Genomic DNA, 12,861 nt, shown 5'->3' on the forward strand with positions numbered 1-12,861 from the left:
TCTCGCTCGAGAAAACCATAAAAACAGTGAGATTAGGATTTTAAAAAGTCGCGTATACGTTCAAGTAGAGCCGCGCAAGACTTCAGTTCAATGTCAAGAAATAAAGTTCAGTTTAATTAATAAATAAACCCGTTAATTAATTCTGTGATTTCAAAGAATATATGAATGTTTTAACAACAGAAGCTTCTGACCTGTGTTCAGGTGCAGTTTCAGGTTGTGACCAGCAGGTGGCAGCAGCTCCTCACCTGAACACTGAGCAGAGGCGGAAGAAGAACTGAGTGTCACCTGAGTAAAAGTACTCAGTTACAAGTATTAAAGAAGTTATACTGAACAAATACACAACCTGATGTCCTGTGTGTGTGTGTGTGTGTGTGTGCGTGTGTGTGTGTGTGTGTGTGTGTGATAATAATTCAATTTAAACTTAAACATCGTATTGATCTTCTCACAAACCTTCTGTACAGACTGAAGGTCGACTTCATGACGCTGACTGATGTTTGAGACACATTTTACAGGTTTGTGTGAGTTAAGTGAGCCCGGCTCTGGGACCGGTTCTGAGCCCGGCTCTGAGCCCGGTTCTGGGCCCGGTTCTGAGCCCGGTTCTGGGCCCGGCTCTGAGCCCGGAACCTGTCGGACTGAAGCAGAACAGACTCCGTCCTCGGCTCAGGAACAAACTGGTTCTGTTCATCAGATGCTGATTCAGTCTGACGGCAGGAAGGTTGAAGGTTTGAATCCCGGAGAGTCAGAAACCTGTGAGCCATAAACACTTCTTCTGCCTGAGTCTTCTTAAAGCTTTATGTTCTGGTTCAGATGTATTTCCTACAGAACAGAAGGTGTTTCCTGACATTAATATAATATAATATAATATAATATAATATAATATGTTTTCATTCTGCAGTAGATTTGTATTTATCGTGTTGAATGTCTGTGTCTTCTGTTAAATACAGTGAAGACCGGAACAACATCGCAGCGAACATGAGGACAAACCTGTTACATAAACGGACCAGCAGCCAACAGGTGTCTCCTGAAGCCCCGCCCCCTGCTAATAGGCTTTAATTGGGACGGAAACAGGTGAGCGGGCAGACTGCAGCAGGAGACCCAGAGGACACGCGCTCACACTGCTGTCCGCGGGCCCCACAGATCGTTAACAGTGATGATGGACGCGCTGCCGCTGAACGGGACGGACTTCGCGCTGCCGCTGTCGGAGTTCAGCTTCGAGCGGCGCTTCGACGACAGAGGAGCGGTGCGGTGGATGCAGGCGAACTGGTGAGCGAACACCGCGTGCGTCAGCCTGCGCTTTGCTTCGGACGTTAATGACCTTTAATGTGCTTCACCTCCTCCTGCTGACGGTGTCCGTCTCACCGACCTGTCAGGATGAGGAGAAACATACCGATAAACTGACGATCCGAACTCCGTTAAAATATCGACCTCTTTATAAATTGCCGTGTTTTTGTTGAAGGTGCCGGCTGTTTAAAATATGTGTGAATGCTGTTTCGGGATGATTGAGGTCCAGTCTTTGTTTCGGCATACGCCCATTTCAACTTTCAGTCACCTGAAACGGTTTGCTCGATACTAAAAGTGCTCCTCAGCGAGCAATCAGAAGCGCGGGGGGCGGCAGAGGACACAGACGAGCCAGTCACATATCTACTGGATCCGTCGGAATTAACATTAATACAATAAATGCAGTGTGTTCTGTTTATACCGAACAGAGAAGCTGATGTTACTTATTCAGAAACCAAATTAACTCTTGTTGTAAGATGTTTAACACAAGTACAGAGAAGAGAGAACCTTAAATTGAATGATCTGTGAACGGGATTTGGTGGAGCTTTCGCAGTGTACAGATTTGAGGCGTGACACGAGGTATTCTCAGAATTACAACGAGCTGACAGGAATGTGAGTAATGTCAGTGTTATGTAAATGTGGAGGCTTCAGGTGGATTACAGGTGTGTCACCGGAACAGTGACGTCACACTCTGAGCTGTTTCTGTAGTTTAAATCCGGGTTTTCCAGTTTCGAGCCTGAGATGATGAAGTGTTGAAGTATGCACCGGAAACTGTCCTGAACACTCAGCAGTCATTGTTTCTGTAGAGATATTACATTTATTCATTACGGCTCTAAAACCACGTCACATATTTAACAATTAAAATCACCATTATTAATTTAAAGTATTATTTTATAATGATGATGTAAATAATAAAGAGTCACGCGTGATTAAACGTGATGTGAGGCTGACGGTGACTGACAGGTGTGTCTCAGGTGTGTCTCAGGTGTGTTGTCTGGCTGGTGCACCTGCTGAACAGGACAGATGTAGTTGTTGCTAGGTGACAGTTAATAGTTAATACATGAGTGTGAGCCCAGTTTAGTCATCAGCCTTAAAATCAGTTTTCATTTCATCAATATAATATCTAAATAGCAGAAGTTTACTGATTCGGGCAGCAGCTAATTATTTTTTATTTCTATTATCAATTAATCTGCAGATTATTTTCTCAATCAGTTATTTGTTCTTTGATATAAAACAGATGATGAAATTAAGGCCACAACTACCACCGGCCCGTGTGACGTCATCTGTTTTCTTCTCCAACAGTCAGAAACATGAAGGTTTAATAACATTGAGTTTAACGTCGTTCTAATGCAGACCTTTAATATTAATATTGTGGCTTTAATATATTAACATGACTCATAAGGTCTTTTGACATTAGCATTGGAAAACAACATGTTATTATTTAACTCGAACGTGATCCATCTTTAATGATCCCGCTGTGTTTAATGACCTGAGTGTCTGTTTGTCCTGCAGGAGTACGTCCTTCGTGTTCAGCGCTCTGTACGCCGCCCTGGTGTTTGGAGGTCAGCACTACATGAAGACTCGACCTAAGATGAACCTGCGGCGGCCGCTGGTCCTCTGGTCGCTCAGCCTCGCTCTCTTCAGGTAACCACACACCTGAAACACACACACCTGTCCCAGCGTCGTTACCGACTCCACCTGCTGAGGTTGAATTTATTTTGACTCTGGTGTCGTCGGTCACTTGTACAGTTTATACCTGAAGTGTTTTAACGTGAGTTCAGATAAATGTTGAGTCACCACGTCAGGAGGTCTGTGACATCACAGAACCAGACGGGTCCTGGTTGAGGTGTTTCTGTTATTTTGTCCACCCTGTGCAGTCTCAGACCAAACATCAGACAGGAAGTAAAGTCTTGAGTTTGAGTCCGACTCATCTTCAGTCTCAAATGTCCACGCTGACCGAGACGTTTCCTCGGAGACGGTGCTGGAGACCTCTGACCTCCTCCGTCTCCGTGGAAACCAGCATTGTGCTGTGATGTCACCGTGCTGACGCGGTCTGTGCTCTCAGAATAAAAGGCACTCCAGTCGAGAGGTTCTGATCAAACAGGAGATTCTGGTTTGACTTGTGGTCTCCGTGGTGACGAGCTGTCACAGTCACAGGTGAAGAGAGTCACAGCTCAGGTGAAGAGAGTCACAGTCTCAGGTGAAGAGAGTCACAGCTCAGGTGAAGAGAGTCACAGCTCAGGTGAAGAGAGTCACAGCTCAGGTGAAGAGAGTCACAGCTCAGGTGAAGAGAGTCACAGCTCAGGTGAAGAGAGTCACAGCTCAGGTGAAGAGAGTCACAGCTCAGGTGAAGAGAGTCACAGCTCAGGTGAAGAGAGTCACAGCTCAGGTGAGCGACCAGGTGTTGGCTCACCTGTCTCCTTCAACACGAAGCTGCTCTGAACAGTTGGACTCGTCCTCACAGACTGTTGACGTCCTGACGGAGACAAACGACCTGATGTCAGCTGACTGGTTGTTGTAGCAGCAGGTCTGGTTTCTAACTGACTGTGAAGAGACGTCTCTGATTGGTGGATTCCTGCTGACTGAGCAGATCAACAGAAACCTGGTTGGTCGGATCAGTGAGAGCTGAACACGCTTTTGGTTTAACACGACTCAAAATGGATGTTCTCTCCTCTGATGTAAAACTGTTGGTCCTGATCAGGTTAAATCAGGTTTATTGTCTGTACGGTGGCCTCTGTAGGACATCTCAGACTCGTGTTGCATTCAAGTCCTGTGGGAGAATTCTGGTACTGTTTACAACAGGGAAACTTAATGATGCGCTGGAAAGTAATAAAGACTAGTTACTGAACCAAATACACACGAGGTGTCATTCTTTCATCTTCTGTTATTGGTTTTCTCATATTTAGGGTAAATAAATCTTTAGTTAAGTCATGTTGTCCTCTTCGTCCCTTGAGCCGAGCTGAGCCGAGCTGAGTAAACGTGTAAAGGACCATAAGTAAGATTATACTTTAGTAAAGTCCAGTACAAAGTAAATGTAATGAATTACTTCCCACAGCTGGATTTGACCAGATTATAAAACATTTCATCGGGTGTTGATGGTGAACAGGTGGTCTGACAGCTTTTCTTCTTCTGTGGTTTTCTGTGCAGCATCATCGGTGCGATCCGGACGGGCAGCTACATGTTTCACGTCCTGAGCAGCAGCGGCTTCAGACGCTCCGTCTGCGACCAGAGCTTCTACACCGGACCCGTCAGCAAGTTCTGGGCGTACGCCTTCGTCCTGAGCAAAGCTCCAGAGCTCGGTCAGTTTATATTTGATATGATGACGTAAACATGATTATTTTAAATGTTTCTGTGATCCACATGTAAACCAACCTGTAGCCAGAAACAGTGTTTCTATCAGTTTTCAGTTTTCTGTCGCTGTTGAACGTTTGTGAACGCAGCAGGAGAACCTGTCAGTTATTATAAACACTAATTATGATTTTATTCATCAGTGTGATCATGTCCAAGACTTCACTGATTTTAACTTCAGCTTTTAAGTTTAAGTTTAGATCACAGGAAGTCCAAAACGATGGACTCATCCTTCAAAATAAGAGATCAAAACAAATAAGACTAAAAATAGAAGCAATAATAATAACAAATAATAATTATTTTACACCTGTACATGTCTGTGATGATGTCACTAATAAACCCTGGTTCTCGTCTGTCAGGCGACACAGCGTTCATCGTGCTGAGGAAGCAGAAGCTGCTCTTCCTGCACTGGTACCACCACATCACCGTGCTGCTGTACTCCTGGTACTCCTACAAAGACATGGTGGCCGGCGGCGGCTGGTTCATGACCATGAACTACACTGTGCACGCGCTCATGTACAGCTACTACGCGGCGCGCGCCGCCGGTCTGCGCGTGCCACGCCCCTTCGCCGTGCTCATCACCAGCGCTCAGATCGCTCAGATGGGGATGGGCGTGGCGGTGAGCTGGCTCGTGTACCGCTGGATGCAGCACGGCAACTGTCCGTCACGCCTCGACAACATCACCTGGGCGGCGCTCATGTACCTCAGCTACCTGCTGCTCTTCTCCAACTTCTTCTACCAGACGTACCTGCGCCGCCAGAGCAAGGCCAACAAGACAGAGTAGAGAGGCTCCTGCAGGGGATTGTGGGAGATTTGTCATCCTCTGATGACAGAGACTGAAGCTGCTACATTTAACGACCGAGACTTTAATCTTCAAATGTTTTTCAGCCTGAAATCACAAGAATTCAGCCGCTTCAGGACAAACGGAACAAACACTGTATTTTACAGGTGTCACTCTTTATTATAACTTCCTGGAGATGAACTGACATAAAACTTTACAGGTGAAGCAGTTTAATTCAAGTTTCGGCTGATTTTTAAAATCAACACTTAAAAAGTTCTTTCCAGGAACTTCTAGACGGCGACGGCGTGTAAAACAAAGTGATGACGACAACATGTGCCTTTTTCTTAGAAAACTCTTCGGGTCGGAGTCGATCAGCTGACGTGAGTCAGGAAGTGAAGAAGAGCTGGCTCAGTTTTTATCTTCGTCAGATCAGATTCAGCAGCTGATGAGTTTTAACGCACACGTTAATTTTTATTTATTGTTCAAACTGCAGATTAAATCAGTCAGTTCAAAGTGTTTTCAGTCCTCGTGTTCATCAGGAGTCAGTTTCTGTCTCAGCCGTCACGTTCCAGCAGCAGCTCACTCTTCATTCATTCAACTGGTTTCACTGGTTTCACCTGCACACACACCTCCATTCATGTCGCAGAGGAGCCAATCAGGAGGCGGTGATGCTGCAGCAGAGACGGTTTGTTAATCTCACCGGGTGTTTGAGTCACAGACGGGCGTTTCTGTCTTTACATGAGGTGATTTAAAGAAAAGACCCTCGTCAGCTGTCAGTCAGCTGGACGGAGATTTGAGACTCGTGAGCTGTTGAACTGAATCCGACTCGTTTCTGTTTTTACCTCGTGGAGGTTTGATGTCAGATTTACTGTGTAGCCTGAGATGAGACGCTGCTGTTCGACATTCAAACATCCATCAGTATTTTACTTCTTCATGAGGTTTGGCTCACTGAGATATTTACTTTTTATATTCATATTTTTTGATCGATTGTAAAACTTCTAAAATGTCAAAGACGATTTTAAATGTCAGAAGAAAACACAGAAGCAGAAAAGAGGAAATATTTGGTGTTTTGTTTGAATCTGCACTGATTTACCAAAAGTTTTCTACAACAGTCAAACGTGTGAGAAGTTTCAGTTCAGGGTTTTTACAGACGTGAATCTTCAGAAATCGTCTGTTCATAAACTTCCAGCTGAGACAGAAAATCTTTCCTCTATTTATTAATTAATTTATTGGACGTATGATGGCAGCCGATCGGCGGCCGGAGCGTCTCCACACTCACGTTGTTCCACTGAATGTTCTGACTTTATTTAATCACCTGGTGAATATTTAAGATCTGTACCTTGTTTTTGCAGCTGCTCATCTGCTGTTTTATTTGAAGTGTAACGGAGGAAAAATCTGTCTGAATCTGAGAGGAGGCGTTCAGGAGACTGATGATGATGATGATGATGATGGTTTCCTGTGAACACACTGAACTCATTTTATGATCCTGCTGTTGATGAATGAGTTCACATCAACATGTTTAAAATATTTTACTGTGTGAAAATATAATAAAGAATCTGTTTATACATCTGAGCTTCTTCTTCATTGGTTGTGAAACTGAGTCGGCATCAAAACGTTCCTGCTTTGATTTAAAGTTTAAATAAACGGTGGAACGTTAAAAAATCCCACATTTTCAACTCGTAACTGCTCACTGACGCTTTCAGAAGAAACTCTGTTCACACTTTGAAATATTCCACAAGAAGCCAACAAACAAAATAATCCGAGCAGAACCATGAGACGGGTCGGACCAGCACGTTTTACTGAACATCTTCAAACGTTACAGATGAAAACGACATCAGATATAAACATGTCCACCATGGTCTCTTGTTACCGTGACGTCACAGTGATCGGTCTATTAACAACCTGAATCATGTTTAAAAAAAAAGAATTTCAAACGGATCAAGGCACCAGTTGTCATGGCAACGAGCACAAACCTGGAGTAAACCTGAACGCTGCGTTCAGGGTCGTCAGTGTGCGTACAGCTGCTGGAGGAAGACACCTGAACGCTCCACGACACAGATCAGGAAGCAGAAGACGATCTGAACGAGACGATTACAGAGATGAAGACTGTGTGTGTGTGTGTGTGTGTGTGTGTGTGTGTGTGTGTGTGTGTGTGTGTGTGTGTGTGTGTGTGTGTGTGTGTCAGGGTTGTTTCTGCTCCATCTCCCTCCAGCTCTTCCACAGCAGCAGACCTCGACTCTTCCCCAGAGCAACGAGGAAACGAGGCAACTGCCAGCCGTTAAACTGACCCACACCGTCGTCACGGCCCATCGCCAGCAACATGGTGACGTTACCTAGCAACCAGAAACACAAACGGTCAACCAGCAACACATCAGTCAACCATCAACACATCAGTCAACCATCAACACATCAGTCAACCATCAACACATCAGTCAACCATCAACACATCAGTCGACCAGCAACACAGACAGGTGTGTGTGTGTGTGTGTACCTGTGTGATATGAGGTCAGCTCCTTCCCGCTTAGACTGTTGGCGATGTTGCTAACGGCGACGGCGGCGTGCAGTCCAGCGTGGTACGCCATCTTGGGCTCGTTGACGTTGGCGCAGTCGCCCACGGCGAACACGTTGGAGAAACCGTCGACCTGCAGGTGATCGTTCACCTGCAGAGCTCCGTTAGCAGCCAGACAGCCGGCTGTCAGGCACACAGATCAATGATCAGAGGCTGATCGATCAGTTCATTCGACCTTTGACCTCCTGAGTTCAACATGTTTACCCACAATACATTTCAGGAGTTTGTCTGCATCAATATACAAAACATCCAATCACAGACAGCTGTTTCTATGTAAACAATAAACCAGCTGTTGGCTGAAGGTTTGATTGACAGGTCTGAGGTGAGTTTTGACCTGATGACATCATCAGAGGTGTTTACAGGAGGAGACGTCTCACTCTGACCCAAAACCATCAACAGTGTGTGTGTGTGTGTGTGTGTGTGTCTCTGTGTGTGTGTCTGTGTGTGTGTGTGTGTGTGTGTGTGTGTCTCTGTGTGTGTGTGTGTCTGTGTGTGTCTCTGTGTGTCTCTGTGTGTGTGTGTGTGTGTCTCTGTGTGTGTGTGTGTGTGTGTGTGTGTGTGTGTGTGTGTGTGTGTCTCTGTGTGTGTCTCTGTGTGTGTCTCTGTGTGTGTCTGTGTGTGTGTGTGTGTGTGTGTGTGTGTGTGTGTGCTCACAGAAGCTGGATGTGTAGGCAGCAGCGTTGACCTTGAGTCCGGTGCAGCAGATGATCAGGTCTGTGTTCAGTGTGTCTCCTTTATCAGTGGTGACCTCCGTGTTCTTCTGGGTCACGTTCAGCTGCAGGTCCAACAGGTTCAACACCTTCTGACCTGAAACACACAGCAGGTTAATACAGAACCCAGACAGAAGCGGGTCAGAACCAAACACCTGTCTGCAGGTATAATCGAGGTGATCGTACCCAGCAGCAGCTCCACTCCCTTCTCCAGCAGAACCTCTTTGGCCTGCTGTCTGACGGCTGGCAGCAGCTCCGGGTCGGCCAGCGCGATTCTGGAATGGATCAGAACCACCTGAGCATGAGAAAGACACGGAAAACACATGAGGAACAAATGAGAAGAACACGAGGAACAAATGAGAAGAACACGAGGAACAAATGAGGAGAACACGAGGAACAAATGAGAAGAACACGAGGAACAAATGAGGAGAACACGAGGAACAAATGAGAAGAACACGAGGAACAAATGAGGAGAACACAAGGAACAAATGAGGAGAACACAAGGAACAAATGAGAGGAACACGAGGAACAAATGAGGAGAACACAAGGAACAAATGAGGAGAACACAAGGAACAAATGAGAGGAACACGAGGAACAAATGAGGAGAACACGAGGAACAAATGAGAAGAACACGAGGAACAAATGAGGAGAACTGAGTTCAGTGAGTCTCTGCCTGTCGTCACCTTCTTGTCTGGATACTCCGTCTTGATCTCAGCAGCCATCTCCACACCGGTCGACCCTCCTCCAACCACCAACACTGAGTCTGCAGCCTGGACCTGAACACACACACACACACACACACACACACACACACACACACACACACACACAGGTTAGATGGGTGGTACTGAGTCTCTCTGCAGACCCTCAGGACTCGTCTTGTCATCCTACCTGCTGGACGAAGTCCTCGTACTTTTGGACGGCGGTCTGATACGACGCCACGGTGTTGAACTTCCCCGGGAACGCTCCATCAGTCCCAGTACACAGGATGAGGTGGGAGTACTGGATCTCCTGCAGCACCAAAGAACAAACGGGACTGTGACGATCTTTACTGATCACATGTCTGTTACAGAAGAAGAAAGACTCGGTGTCGTCTCACCCTCCCTCCCTGCAGGACCACCATCTGTCTGGCGGTGTCGACCCGCTCCACTCGACCCTGAACAAAACTGTCTCCAAACGTCTCAGCGTACGGGATGAAGGTCCTCTTGGCGAAGCCTGCAGGACGACACAGGGTCAGAGGTCAGAGCTCAGAGCTCACTGTGACACCAAAACACTCAGAACAGAGAAGAGCACAATATTTTATTACATTTACAGTAAATGTTATAATAATAATGACTATTTCAGTTTTTTAGTTCGATGTATTTTAACCTTTCTGTTTTTGAGTTTTACATTTTTTGTTATTTTCTTGTTTTATTTTGTACAGAATCCTGCGTTTCAAAGACACAATACAAGTTGAGTTTATAACAATAACAGATCCATCAAACGTGTAGAAACACGCCAGAAAATTCAGAGAAAATTTTAAATGTAAATAAAATGACACAAATACCCCAAAATATTTCTAAAATATTTAATTTAAGGTTATCGTTAAAATGAGTCAAATATTTGGAACAAAATAAACTAAACTACTTTTGGAAAAGAATAAAAAATAATCTAAAATTAAATTATCACACAAAGAAATGTGAATCTTATAAAACAACAATTTAAAAAATATAAAATGAAGTAAGATTAAAACACAAAAATAAAAATGATAAAATAAAAAAGCAAAATTAAAAGAAATAAAATAAAAACTAAAAAAAAAATACCATTAAAACTATACAACAGGTTTTCATGAAATAAATCAAATATTATCTCAGTAACAGTGGCAGCAGTTTGTGTTACCGGGCAGAACAGACGCTCTGAGCGCCGCCACGTTGTGATGAAACGCGTCTCTCAGGTCGATCAGAGTGAAACTGAGTCCTCGAGACTTCAGCTGCTGAGCCGCCGCGACGCCTCCGAACCCGCCGCCGACCACGACCACATGGACGCCCTCTACTGACGACGCCTGACCCCCCATCTCTGTGAGGACACACACACACACACACACACACACACACGTTTTTAAGAGAAGAGCCTTTTATTCTGCACCGTTCTACAAACTGAAGAGGGAGTACTCTTTAAAATGATTTGTTTACAGATGATTTTATCAATGCAGCTGTTATAATGAGAGATTACATCAAGTCTCTCTCTCTGTACTATCGTCTCATATCAGACAGCTGCTACTGATAACACCTGACTGAATAATGCCAGTTAGCTTAGCATAATCAGATAGCTCCCTGTCATTGTGAGCTGTGTGAATAACTCTGACACACTATAAGCTGTGGTGACTTCAGGTGTTACAGAACAACACATCTACACATTAATGCAGTCTTGTTCAGGTTAACTGGCTCCTCATTAATTAAATCATGAAGTATGATGAGCTGATAGACCATGATGCATTGCTGCAGATTATAAAGAGTTTAAATGAACCTTTAACATCTGCAGCAGTAAAATGACACACACACATCAACACAGCAGGAACATGAGTCCACACACATCACAGATAAAAACACTGACAGGTAATAGATTACCGAAACATCACTGCTACTGTAACGACTGTGTACTTCTACTTCAGTTGTGACTGCAGTACTTTTACCTGTAGTGAAGTATTTCTACACAGCAGTACTTCTACTGCACTGCAGGAGCTGCTGCCTCCTCGTGTCCTGTCGCTTCACAATAGCAGTAGTGATCCTCAGTGTGACGTCAGTCGGCAGTCACGTGTCTGACAACACAAACAGGAAGTGGACTCACCTGCTGCAGGTAGAAGCTTTTGATTAATGAAACGTCTGGACGTGTTTGAATCCTCCAGCTGGTCGCAGCTGCACTCTGCTCAGGCTTCCTCCTTCTCTGATGACACACGCTCTCCACCAATCACAGCTCCGCGTCATGTGAGGGGGCGGGGCGGGCTCGTCTGCTGCCTTCAGGCTGTAGGAAAAGTGACAACTCTCGATGAAAGTTTAGGTTTTGTTAAAACTTCACAGGTGAAACACATTCAGGTGAAACAGAATAATAAAATGGAAAGAAAATAAGCGATCACAATGTGTCAAGTATGGATTTAGAAAATAAAAATATCAGTGTGAGATTGAATGAAAACTGGAATCGTGTCCGTCTCGTGTTGATCTCTGACATCACTGTCTCTGAACTCACACTGGTTTTATAATCAAAGCTTAAAATAATAACTTTTATTATTTTACCTTCCTTCAACGTTTCACAGGTGATGTGTGGTTTTAAGATAATTTAGAAATTAAATGTCAGACACTACATGTGAAAGATAGCTATCATTTTGATTTGAATCATTTTAAACTGAGAAATGTAAAGGCTGAACTGTGATTGTTTAATATAATCGATGCAGTTAAAGATATTGGATAGATAATACTGATAAATTGTGATTGTTACAGAAGAAGAAGACGTGATGATGATGATGATGATGATGATGATGATGATGATGATGATGATGATGAGTGAATCATCTCTCAGACCCACCAGTCCTCTGATAACCAGCTGACTCAACATTATTTCATCTTACGTCACTGTTATAAAACTGTTATATTAATTAATCAAACCTTTCTGATCTAACAGTTTTATAACTCTTATTATAACTGTTATAAAACTGTTATAAAACTACTTGTACTGTACTTTTTATATATTTGTACTCGGTGACCTTTCAGAGGGAGATACTGTAGAACATGTAGGAGTGATCTGCTTTTGATAAACAGTGTGTTTCATTACTGAAACCACCTCAACCTGCAGGATAACACATCAGCATCAGCTGTGTTTTGCTGAGGTCAAATTAAACCTGTGTGTGAACGTCCTTTATTATCTAATCAACAGTCTAAACCCCAAAGACTTTCACATCTGGACCACACGTGAAGCTGCAAACTGTTAATTTGGTCATTTTTGTTTTTTAAAAAAGATAAATGCCAGTTAATTGTCTGTTGACTGACTGATTGTTTTATCTCCACTGTTTATTGCTCTAATAATATTTCTTGTTCAGATGTTTTTGGTGAGATGGACAGAAACATCGATGTCTTTGAGTCTTCGTGTCTCATTCTGTCAAATAAACGTATAAAAGTTTGGACAGACATTTTTTAAGACAGAGA

The 12,861-nt window shown here is 44.0% G+C and overlaps 2 protein-coding genes across 3 annotated transcripts; one reads left to right on the forward strand and one right to left on the reverse strand.

Moving 5' to 3' along the window:
- Positions 1 to 1,076: 1,076 nt before the first annotated feature.
- LOC141009878 (very long chain fatty acid elongase 6-like) lies at positions 1,077 to 6,972 on the forward strand. The gene is made up of 4 exons (XM_073482610.1): positions 1,077 to 1,263; positions 2,791 to 2,922; positions 4,426 to 4,577; positions 4,986 to 6,972. Exons 1-4 carry the CDS (start codon positions 1,151 to 1,153, stop codon positions 5,408 to 5,410), a joined length of 822 nt encoding a protein of 273 aa, XP_073338711.1. The 5' UTR covers positions 1,077 to 1,150; the 3' UTR covers positions 5,411 to 6,972.
- Positions 6,973 to 7,183: 211 nt separating this feature from the next.
- On the reverse strand, positions 7,184 to 11,645 carry aifm2 (AIF family member 2). 2 transcript variants are annotated; one of them, XM_073482608.1, is made up of 9 exons: positions 11,513 to 11,645; positions 10,565 to 10,741; positions 9,786 to 9,901; positions 9,578 to 9,697; positions 9,370 to 9,462; positions 8,873 to 8,981; positions 8,631 to 8,783; positions 7,899 to 8,099; positions 7,184 to 7,740 (listed from the first exon to the last, which is right to left on the reverse strand). In XM_073482608.1, the coding sequence occupies exons 2-9, from the start codon at positions 10,737 to 10,739 to the stop codon at positions 7,589 to 7,591; spliced, it is 1,119 nt and encodes a 372-aa protein (XP_073338709.1). In that variant the 5' UTR covers positions 10,740 to 10,741; positions 11,513 to 11,645; the 3' UTR covers positions 7,184 to 7,588. The 2 variants fall into 2 exon arrangements, with proteins under 2 accessions (XP_073338709.1, XP_073338710.1); XM_073482609.1 differs by lacking the exon at positions 11,513 to 11,645 and adding an exon at positions 11,358 to 11,495.
- Between the last annotated feature and the right edge of the window lie 1,216 nt (positions 11,646 to 12,861).

This window comes from Pagrus major, chromosome 15 (assembly GCF_040436345.1).
Source record: "Pagrus major chromosome 15, Pma_NU_1.0".
Classification (NCBI taxonomy): Eukaryota; Metazoa; Chordata; class Actinopteri; order Spariformes; family Sparidae; genus Pagrus; species Pagrus major.